General features: G+C 42.2%; 1 protein-coding gene across 1 annotated transcript; it reads left to right on the top strand.

The window, feature by feature from the left end:
- The first annotated feature begins 20 nt into the window (after positions 1–20).
- On the top strand, positions 21–7,389 carry TUBB6 (tubulin beta 6 class V). Its single transcript, XM_005423341.3, has 3 exons — positions 21–150; positions 1,245–1,355; positions 5,775–7,389. The coding sequence occupies exons 2-3, from the start codon at positions 1,295–1,297 to the stop codon at positions 6,836–6,838; spliced, it is 1,125 nt and encodes a 374-aa protein (XP_005423398.1). The 5' UTR covers positions 21–150; positions 1,245–1,294; the 3' UTR covers positions 6,839–7,389.
- The last annotated feature ends 4,216 nt before the right edge of the window (positions 7,390–11,605 follow it).

Genomic DNA, 11,605 nt, shown 5'->3' with positions numbered 1-11,605 from the left:
CAGGGAAGTTCCCAACCCGCTTCTCGCTTTTCCTCCCTTAGTTTTGGGAAGTGATAAGTGATGAGCATGGCATTGACCCAGCCGGAGGCTATGTCGGTGACTCAGCGCTGCAGCTGGAAAGGATCAATGTCTACTACAATGAATCATCTTGTAAGTGTGGGATGGGGACCGGGAGGGGTGCGGGACAGGGGGCTCCGTGGGTAGGGGCACAGGAATCAGAAGACGACGGGCTCATAAATCCATATTGCACATCTGGCCACACTCCTCACATGCCACCAGCCCCCCAGCTGCGCCCAGCTCAACAGAAAATGTTATCTACTTTCTTAAAAAGCATTAAGATGGCTGGGTTCTATCTCCCCAGACACAGAGAAGTGGCACAAGGCTGTCCTTAGGGTGGAGGTGGAGGTTTGTTTATTATTTAACATTGCAGTAGGAGTTTGTTCTTCAAATGTGTGATTACTTCACCAAATGCATTTCTTCGATTACTCCAAATTAAACTGTCGGTTACATAAGCCCGCATCAATAGCACTCTCTCTTTAATTTTCATGAATGAGAGGGTTGGGCCACAGGTAATAGAGAACTGTTTCATTAATGAGATGGCAAAAGGCATCCAAGTCCTCAGAGTCCTCTGCTGTTGAAAAGTGTTAACAGTGTAAAATGGGGATCTGGAGTCGTGAACCTGCAAGTGTGAATGTTTCCTCTTTTGTCCAGCTGGGGTTAATTCATATTATTTACCTGAGTTTCCTTGGACACATTCAGCTTGACACAGATTGTTTGTTTTGTGCTTTGTGATAGATGTGCTGACTACTACTGTTTGCCATGTACACCAAGTAGCTCTTTCAGTGGAGGAGAATCCTCCAAACACAAAAGCTTGTGGATAGCTTGAACATAAGCACTTCACTCACCCTGATTTTACAGAAAAGATTACCTACTTTCTTAAAAAGAACAAGTAAACCATTTTTTCTAATCAGAAACACCCTCATATCTCTTGCTAATAAAGAGCTTACAAAATGTAAAATCTGTAGAGTCCAAATTATGTCAGGCCTGTTTTCCAAGGTGAATTGATTTATTCCTGTGGAGAGGTGGGTTTTTCACCTCCATGACTTTCTGTGTAGGAAGTACGTACATATGTATGAACTATGTTTTAGACTAACAATATGAGATGTAATATATTTGTGTATTAAAAGCTATAACTGTGCTAGCTTATTTCTGAGCACTAAGGGCATGCTTACTTTGTGTTGCAGCCCACAAATTTGTACCAAGAGCAGTCTTGCTGGACTTGGAGCCGGGAACCATGGATAGTGTGCGCTCTGGTCTTTTTGGTCAGCTCTTCCGGCCCGATAATTTCATCTTTGGTATGTGGATGTTTCTCTGTAAAAAACAGACTTCTACAACAACTGTTTGATTACCAAGTGAATGGTCAAAAAGCATTCAATCTCCCTGTTCCAAAGTGATCCTACTGAGAAATCCTAATAGCTAACAATGGAATTGCAATTATTATGTAAGCCAGTCAAAACATCCTGTAAAGTGAAAAAGTCATTCTTTTGTTGATCATTCCTTCGGTTAGCAAACTGCTGGAAGTTTCCTATAGTATTCAGAGAAAGTACATTTGCTTTCCACATATATGAACTCCAGAGAAATCCTGAGGCCAGTTCTTCACAACAAAATGCACAGAAATTATGTAGAAAATGGAGGGGGGAGGGAAAAACCTCAACCACAAACCAGCCAGACTACCCTTCACTTAAATTCACATTAAATGCTTGAGTACAGAATTGTTTTTAGGCTCTGTAATTAAACCTTTCCAGTATATCCTTGCAGTGTAGTAACAGTGGAAGAAGATAATCTGTAATATAGAAAACTCAGATGTAGCCACAGTTACTGGGTTAGTTTCTAGCATAATGAGGAACAGTCTGAAAATAAGTCGGGATGTTCTGGTTTTGCAGTGTTCTTGCAGAGGGTTGTTTTTACTTTTACTGCTTTACTTTGGGCTTCTGTAGTACTTTGCATCTAAGCTTAAGAATGCACATTACCCTTTCAGAGCACCCTTATGGAGCACAGAAGCATTGTCAGTCCCTTTGCACTAAAGGAGGAACAGCATGTGGAAATTAAGTGAGCCACTTGCTGAAACGGGAAGTCTGAATGAAAGCTACCATGAGAACTTTCATGTCCTTTTGGTTTCCAAGTCTGCACTAGCCACAAACACAATTTCCTCCTGACAAGGCAAGCTTAGGTTGGAACTCAGTTTGGTACGTTGTGTTAACATAAGGAAGGAACAATGCCAGGGACAGACAGAGGAAAGATAAACATAGTTTGAACAGTATAAAACAAATCTGGGTTGTTGGGTTGGAGAGGGGAATGAAAAAGCCATACAGAGTTCCTTTAAGAGGAATTTAAAACTTTTATGCTATCCATGTTGTTCTCCTGTAAACTCCATGGCAGCGATGTTAAGGGTCTCTTCCAAAGGAGCTGCAAATTACAACATGCAGCTTAAGGTGTAAACTTAAGGAGAAAAGCCATAGATATAGGCAGCTTTATGAAGTCTGTTTCTGTGTTCAGGTTTTTCCTTTCGTTCCCTTTCACCTGCACGAACCACACAAGCCCTCTGAAAATGAATTCACCTGACCTATGGAAATACCTGAACTGGAGCTTTACAGTTTGGCACAACACCAGTAAAACCAGAGCAAAATCAATTCAGAATGTCTTCAACAATAGCCCAGTTTGCTGTATTCCCTTCCTGCCAAGATAACAATGAACCCACAGCATGTGATCGACTCGTATCTGTCAGAGGCCCCTGCCAGCATCAGGCACTGTCCTCCCAACCTGCTGAATAATGTAGAATGGCTGAATGCTGAAGTAATGAACTTCTGTGTCAAAAGCCAACAAAGCATTTTGTTTTCTCTTTTAAAAATCTGGCCTAGGCCCACAAAGGATTTTGTGGCAGGAGCTGGCAGTCCCATACTTGCTGTAGCCCAGGCTGTATGGGCTCGTTCTGATGGGGATGCTTTCCACCTCTGCTCGTATAAACCTGCATGTGCCCACATCTCCATAGCAAGTAGCCATGGACCAGCTATCAGGATTTCATGCAGCTGTATTGAGTACATGGTCACACACTCCAGATACAGGAATTTTATATCAAACCAGCAAGAAATTTGAGATGGACACGAAATAATCCTTATTCTTTAATGTCTGTGTTGACAAGGTAGTGATTTAAAAGGTGAAGAACTGCAGGTGGAACAATCTTGCTGTATGAGAGCAGTAGGCCTCCTGGCCTTCTGACTGCACACAATTGCCCACCAGGAGCTGTGAACCATGACGTGTCTCCTCCTGTTAGCCAGTTTTCATTTGTACATTTTTGCATTTGTTGTTCTTTTCTTGTGTACACCCTTGGTAGACTTGCTACAGAGACACCACTCCAACTTAATTTGTATGAACTGATGGGGGCAACCAAAAAATAGCTGTCCAGCAGTTAAAGGCAAGTTCTGCATCAGGGCTGATCACATCAGGCTCCTAAGTTTTAATGTGCAAGCTACTGAGCTATTTTACTAGATTTATCTTATGTACTTTTGAGCAGTGAAGAGAGTAGAGGAGTGAAAGAAGATTGTAGGGAACAAGTGCCATTTTAGGAACTAAAAAATAAATTGACTGTTAGACAAATGACTTCTCTGCATGTGCAGCTCAACCTGAACATGTGTGATAACCCTACAGTGTGTTGGAGAAAGAAGTATTCATAGAAGGACCTGGGGGTTCCAGGAATGCAGATAAATTGTGGGATTGCTTCATACAGGCTTCTTTAGATCCTGGCGGATGACAGATGGAGGATGCTGGACCTGGGCTTCCAGGATGGGCAAAAAAATTGCCAGGTCCTGAGTTTTATGGGCACAGGCTCATTTTCCACCCAGAGAGTTTAGGCCTGGTGAAATTTGATAATTTCTATGTGTTTGCATTAGATTTTCAAAGGTCAGGTAGGTAGGCACCTGATAATTGGAGGGCATCCAGTATAGTTTCACAGGATTGTGATCAGGATTTCCAGATTTGTGACAGCCTTGTCAGGGCCATGGCACCTCCAGACTGTATTGTCATGGGCTAAGAAGGCTGGAGTTTCCAGGGCATGTTTTCATGCTCTGTTGTGGTAGCCTTACAGTGCTGTACAGCCAGTGGTTCTGGAAGTATAGATAACTGGGTGTAGAAGCAGGAATTCACCAGTGAAAATTCTGGAGACCCCAGTCACATGGCTGACTAGTGGATAGAGTGTAGTGTTGCCACAGGAGTAGCTGATAGTTGTCCTAAGATCAGAATTTATGTCCATTAGGAGATAAATGCCTTCTGCTTTTTGGAGAGATGTCTGCTTGTTTATGTGCATCCTGATGTGCTTCCCTATCCATAGTAGGGGATCTGCTCAAGCAGGCTGCAGGTGTTACAAACATATTTAATTCTGGAAGGATATTACTTTGTGCTTTGCCCAGCTGGACAGGAAGTGCTGAGCTCCCTAGGCTCAAAGAGAGAAAAATATAGCAACACACAGAACAATGCATTAAGTAACCAAAACACCATGAGGAAACCAAGCATTTATGCACTGCAAAAACGTACAGAGGATTTCAGAAGTGTCCCAGCCAGCAGTTTCTCTGGTTCCTATGTTTGGCACCAACATGGTGGTGTGGGAATTTGAAATGAGAAATGGTAATAGCAAGGGAGGGAAAGGTCTTGGGGAACATCACAGAATTTGCCAGCTCTATAATTAATTCTGAAAGCATTGCTCAGTCTGAATACCACTCCCAGGAGTACCCTAAGTGAGTTCAGTGGCACAATGTATGTGTGTAGTAGACACTGAGGAACAGGAGTAGTAAAAAATTGATTGCCCAATTTAATCCTCCTCGTTATCTAACCAATAACAAAACAGTGACAATAGCAAATGATCCACACTGTTTATCTTAATAAACTGAGTGGCACATAAAACAAGAAGGGGGAAGCCTTGGGAAGAAAAGAATGGATTCATCACTTTTCTGAAATATCAGTAATCCAATTTTCCAAGTAATTTTGCATATCCTGAAGGATAGTGAGTTTGTAAGGAAATCAGTAAAACCTAAAAGGCACTTAACTTCTAAGTTTTGGAAATAATGTCCCTGAAGTTTCTGTTGATCACTATTTTCATTCAGGCTAGGTAACCATGAATTTAAAAAGCTATTTTTCCTGCTATAACAAGTTAAATAGGATTTTGAAGCCCAGCTTTATTCTTGAATGACAATGTTTTCTCTTTGACTCACAAGAACAGTCCAAGAACCTCTCACTTTCATTGAGATACATGTATCTGTGATTTAGCTTTGCATGCATCATGGTCCTTACAGACAGAAAGCATTTAAATATCGAACAGTTGTCTTGTGTTTACAGAATCATCAGGACTGGGAGTGTGAAAGTTTCCAAATCAAGGAGTTAAGGCCATCTTTTTGCATTTATGGATGGTAAAATGACAAAAACGAAGAAAAAGCAACAACAAAAAACCCCCAAAAAAACCCAAAAAACCAACCAACCAAACAAAAAAAACCAAAAAAACCAACCCCCCCATACCCCCAAAGGCATTAATGAAAACTGCCAGAGACTATATAAAAAGTTTATGTTGATACTTACAGAGATATTTGTAGGCAAAACTGAAGAGCACGGTTATCTACCTGACAGATGTGTAGCAGCTTTTGTTACAGATGTCAGTCAATGTAGAGTGCAAATATCAAACCTTGCCAATAATTTTGTGTATTTTCTTTCCCTGTTGTATCTCACTTTAGGACAAACTGGTGCAGGAAACAACTGGGCTAAAGGACACTATACAGAAGGGGCAGAGCTGGTTGACTCTGTGCTTGACGTAGTAAGAAAAGAGAGTGAACACTGCGACTGCTTGCAAGGATTTCAGCTTACTCACTCCCTGGGAGGAGGGACAGGGTCTGGCATGGGAACCCTGCTCATCAGCAAGATCCGAGAGGAGTTTCCAGACAGGATAATGAATACCTTCAGTGTCATGCCTTCTCCTAAGGTTTCTGACACTGTGGTGGAGCCGTACAACGCCACGCTTTCCGTCCACCAGCTGGTGGAGAACACAGATGAAACCTACTGCATCGACAACGAAGCTCTGTATGACATTTGCTTCCGCACCCTGAAGCTCACCACCCCCACCTACGGAGATTTAAACCACTTGGTCTCTGCCACCATGAGCGGGGTGACCACATCCCTGCGTTTTCCGGGCCAGCTCAATGCCGACCTCCGGAAGCTGGCAGTGAACATGGTCCCCTTCCCGCGCCTTCACTTTTTCATGCCGGGCTTTGCCCCTTTGACGGCGCGGGGCAGCCAGCAATACCGGGCACTCACGGTGCCAGAGCTCACACAGCAGATGTTCGATGCCAAAAACATGATGGCAGCCTGTGACCCGAGGCACGGCCGGTACCTGACGGTGGCCACCGTCTTCCGCGGCCCCATGTCCCTGAAGGAGGTGGACGAGCAGATGTTGGCCATCCAGAACAAGAACAGCAGCTACTTCGTGGAGTGGATCCCCAACAATGTCAAGGTGGCGGTGTGTGACATCCCTCCCCGTGGCCTCAAGATGGCCTCCACCTTCATTGGCAACAGCACTGCTATCCAGGAGCTCTTCAAAAGGATCTCGGAGCAGTTTTCCGCCATGTTCAGGAGAAAGGCCTTCCTCCACTGGTTCACGGGAGAGGGGATGGATGAAATGGAATTTACGGAAGCAGAAAGCAACATGAATGACCTGGTTTCAGAGTATCAGCAATACCAAGAAGCAACAGCAAATGATGGAGAGGAAGCATTTGAAGATGATGAAGAAGAGATCAATGAATAACGAAATTAGGTGCGAGATTTTTTCCAGGCCAAATTCTCAAATCTGGATTTCTGATAATTAGGCTTGTAAATCCATACTTACATTTAAAAAGTAATAAAAAAGGGAGCATGAATTTCAGGTGTTAGAAGGGCTCTTCAGAGTCCATTTGGATCACTGAGGACACTCAGCATTGCTGGAAATTGGGCCATTTCTATTCATGAGACAAATGTAAGGCATTCAGTTAAGACTCTGGCCTAAGAGTCTGAACGTGGAGATTGCTGGTTTGGGATCTTTTTTCTTTAGGGCTGTCATCCCTAAAGCTGCAGAAGAGAAGATGTAAAATAGGCATGAAAATCTACAAATTGGAGCTGCACTATTTTCATCCAATTATGAGTAAGAAAATCTTGTGAGCTTGAAGTATTCTGTACCAAATGTACAATACAAAACTGCCAGAAACAAAATTTATTCATAATAAAAGTAAAAGTTTTTAGATATTCTGTACAGTAACTGTTAACAGTGATATTTGATTCCAGTCCTCTAAAAATAAAATAAAAATTAATAGTACCCTCTCAGCAGAAGTGTTCTGGGAATTCAGTGCTACATTAATACCCAGTGAGCTGCAGGCTAGAGGCTGGATTTGTGTGATGTGACTTCTCTATTGCTGCTGCTGAATAATCACAGATGATATCTGTGATATATAGATGAATCTGATAGATGTATCTGATATATAGATGAAATCCCTCAAGTTATGATGTGTTCATCATAAATCCCTGGGTTTAAAGTGGCACCCCAATATCTTAGTGGTCTTCCTGGCTATCACCAGCTGCTAATGCTATTCCTAACTCTATTTCACCCAGCCCATGTAGCTGAAATCCAGGTATTCCACAGATCATGGTGGGACAGGGGACATAGGCTATGTGCCAACAGATCTCACTGCCTGGGTTTGCAAGTTCACCACAGCTACAGATGCTGTGCATGTCTTGCTACCAAGACAGATTAAAACGCCTGGGCAGGTAAAGGTTAAAGTACAAGAGCATTTATCCATGATACTGAAAGCAGTTGGCAAAATGAAAGCTGAACAACAGGGTTATCTGCCCCAACTAAAGCCAAGTCAGAAAGGTCTCTGCCTAAGCCAGCTGACAAAGTGACTGCTGGGCATTTGCCCTCTGTGCATGCTTTATGTTTCTGCTCATATCAATTAAACAGCCCTTCTCCATTAGAGAGCCTCCACCAGAGAACACTCTGTCTACTTGGAGTCTCTTATTTAGGCCAGTTCCTAGGCAACAAAGCAAGCAAACAAAGGAGAAAACCTCTGGAAATCCAAACTTTAAATGTTTCAAGAACTCTTGCTTTTTCTTCTTGCTTTCAGAAGCACTTCCCAAGCAAAACTGTTGCTCAAATACTTAAAAAGGCACTTTACAAACATAGTGAAATTTCCAAAGGTCTGCTTCTCCTGACAAGATGATGGCTTTACTAGTTTGGGATCCAGGGATTGAGACAGTATTTTAGGAAGTATATAAACCAGGCAACTGTTAATCACATAACCTGAAGCTGTCTGCCCAATGCTATTCCACACAGAAATGGAACTAAACTAGCTTTAATCACGTTTTTCACAGAAAGTGACTTCAGAGATTGAGACAGTTGCTGGAACTTGCCAACCAGACTGGCTTTGGCATGGAGGCAGAGCTTGGGAGGGCCCTACTGATTGTCTTTAGAAGAATCATAGAGGAGACAACAAAGTCACAGGGCCATGCTCTTTGCTATGTCTAAAGAATTTATGAATAGCCATAGAGCACCTTTAAATACGTATTTTTTAAATGTGAGATGTGGTTATATATTACTTACAGCATGAGATAAAGTTATAACATAACATACATTGAAGAGAAGTAACTGTGCAGGACAATACAAAGCAAAATCCATTGGGAGTAAAGCCATTAAACAAAGTAAAGTTGATTCTTTGTAAATGGTTGACTATTTGCTTTGAAGGGGAGGAGGATGCCTTACAGGCTCAGAGCCTGCCATCACACAGCTGTGGCACAGGCTTTCCAATTAAAGCACTAGCATATTTTCTCTGAATGAAATAGAATTAACCATTTTATTGTGTGTGAAACTGCTTTTTGTTCTAACACGGATTTCATAACTAAGTCCAAGTCATAAATTCTGGTATTTCTGTGGAAAAAAAAAGTTAATACTTTAAAAATGCCAGAAATCTTTGCATTGCTAAATAATGGAGTTGTTTACTTGGTGAACCAGCCTGTTCCTTACTGCATTTTATACAATTGACTCAAAATGCAGAATGCAGACTCTGAGGCTGTGGAATTCAGCCCTCACAATGATCCTGCTTTGACTCACCCATTCTTGTACATGTGTTTACTTGCAACTGTTTGATGTGAATTTCTAGAATGTGTGGAGGTGGAAGAGGCAAACTAATGCTCTCTTTAGAAAAAAGAGACAGCTCTTCCATCTGATCCTAGGGGGAAAAAATCCCTTCCACCATGATGAACTCAGGACCTTGGAGTAGGAGGATCATCAGAGGACCAGCTTGTGCACAAGCAGTAACAGAGCCACAGGAAGCACAAACACTTCCTGTTTCTCTTCAGTCAACAAAATCTAATCACCTTCCTTTCCTGAGAAACAACTGAAAATTGTTTTAGTAGCAAATTTAGTGAGCAATTCCTTCAGTTGCACTTCCTTTCAAATAACTTCCCACCTTTTCCTTGGAAGCTTCTCTCTTCTTTTGCAATCTCCATGGTGAGTCCCATCTGGCTTTGTTACTTTTCTTCTCAAAGTCCTCACCGGTCTTTTTTTTTCATTTCCCCTTTAGTTTTTTAGCCTAGTCTCTGGCTGAAACCTTTTCTTTCTGTGCCTGGCCCATCATATTTTTCTCTTTTTTAACTGCTTTGCACCTGGCCACAGGGCAGTATCTAGCAGCAGGCTGCCAGGATGAGCCAGACCCCAGGAGTCCTGGAAGTGCAGCTCCCACTGCTCAGACACAAACACATGTCAAGGCCAGGCTGGGGAGAAAAGATGGCAACCTACACCACTGACACCACTTGGAAACTGGGAGTGGGTGAGCTGTCGCCTGGGAAGAGGGTGTGGCATCAGGGCAACTTTGCAAAGCCACTCTGGTCAAAGCCAGCAAGGAATGGAGCAGGCCCTCAGCTCACAGTCAGGAGAGTCCTTGCACATGCTGCCTTAACCATGTCAGGCTCCTGCTTTCTCTGCATCCCATGATTACAGTTCAGATTACGCTCTCCATTCACTCTCTTGCACTTGTATCCCTCAGGAAAATGTGGTCAGCCCTTGGGAAAAGAGTCAGGCTGGGAAAGAGGATCTAGACCTGCTCCTTCTCCTGGCCTTGGGAGTAACAGGGAATTCAACTCCTCCCTTGGTGCTGCACAAGCCCCTGGTAGCTGAAGAAGCACTGCTCACTGTGCTTGCAAAAATTAATCTGGCATTATTGGCAGCCACAGCACAGACTAAACTTGATTTTCTTAATTCATGTTCTAGCACCTGACATCCTAAATTTGGGAGTTGAAGGAGGCTAGCAATCCTCTTCAAAGAAGCAGGTTGGGTAAACAGCTTTTTTGGGTTCTTTTTCACTATCTTTGATTCTAAAATCCCAACACTGTCAAACTGCCATTTTTGGCATAAAAGATTAAGAGCTGCTAATGTAAGGCTAAGCAAGCAAGTTAATGTTCTAAAACAGAGGCAAAGGTAAAGGAGAGGTAAGGCCATTTTCATACAACTATTAATTACATGCTGCAACTGAACAGGAGTGGAATTTATTAGTAGATACAAACAGGGAGTAAGAGAAAGCATCTCCTGGAGATTATTTTTTTTAGAGTCTGGTAGTGCCATTGTGAAGAGTCAGGTTAAGGGTTTGGGGGTTGGGTGGTTGATTGCTGAGTTTTCTGTTGGTTTTATTTAGCAAGGAATGAAGAAATGCAGAATTCTTGACCTTTACTGTATAAGCACAGCTAGTCCTCAGCACTGGCTACAAACTGAATATCCCAGACAAAAGTGTTCAGCTAAACTGGAGGATGAGAAAAGAACAAACAAGGCATTAATGCAGAATATGTAATAAGCTACAACACTTGAGCATAAGCACAGAAATCAAGCATTGCTTTATCATGTGAGCAAGATTTGAGTTTTATAGAAGAATTTTGCTATTGCAAGATATCATTCTAAACTTTGACTCCAAAAATTAAGGAAGTTAAATTTAGTTTTTTTCAGGCTGCTTTCCTGCTTATCATCCATTTTTTAACAAACGCAATAGGGAGAAATAGAAGTGTTTAACAACTAAAAATGCCCAGTAAATATGCCCAAAATAGCCATGTTTGCTCTGTTTTCCTCATTCCTCTTTACTGTAAAGCCAGGTAACATCACAGATGGAAAAAGTTCTGTCATGAAGAAAATCTGAAAAAATAATTTCCATAAATAGTTTAACTCAAATACATTTAGAACCAAGGGTCTAAACTTTCAGATAAACTTTTTCCTTTGTCATCCTACTGGTTTCCAGTATGTTGCAACATACAGATGGAATCAGGCACTAGTTATCCTTTCACCCTGCCTTCTGACTCATTACCCTTAAAGAATTTTTGGTCCAGCAGAGAAGAGTGGTTCATTTTCCTCTCCCCCTTAACCACCACTCCACCCATGCTTCCCTGTCATCTGCTGGGATGAGGAGAAAGGCCATTAATTTTTGAACAGCTGAGTTCTCCAATGAATGAATCCTTAGCAGGCAGCAGAAAACAAGAAGCAGACTACTAAGAGAACTGTATTCAA

The sequence above is a fragment of the Geospiza fortis genome, unplaced genomic scaffold, assembly GCF_000277835.1.
Source record: "Geospiza fortis unplaced genomic scaffold, GeoFor_1.0 scaffold100, whole genome shotgun sequence".
NCBI classification, from domain to species: Eukaryota; Metazoa; Chordata; class Aves; order Passeriformes; family Thraupidae; genus Geospiza; species Geospiza fortis.
This window is presented reverse-complemented; position numbering and strand designations above follow the sequence as displayed.

Excerpts from the sequence above, each read along its gene's own strand:
- TUBB6 (XM_005423341.3), top strand. The coding sequence starts at position 1,295 with ATGGATAGTGTGCGCTCTGGTCTTTTTGGTCAGCTCTTCCGGCCCGAT. Across the intron at positions 1,356-5,774 it reads GCCCGATAATTTCATCTTTG|GACAAACTGGTGCAGGAAAC; the intron begins GTATGTGGATGT and ends ATCTCACTTTAG.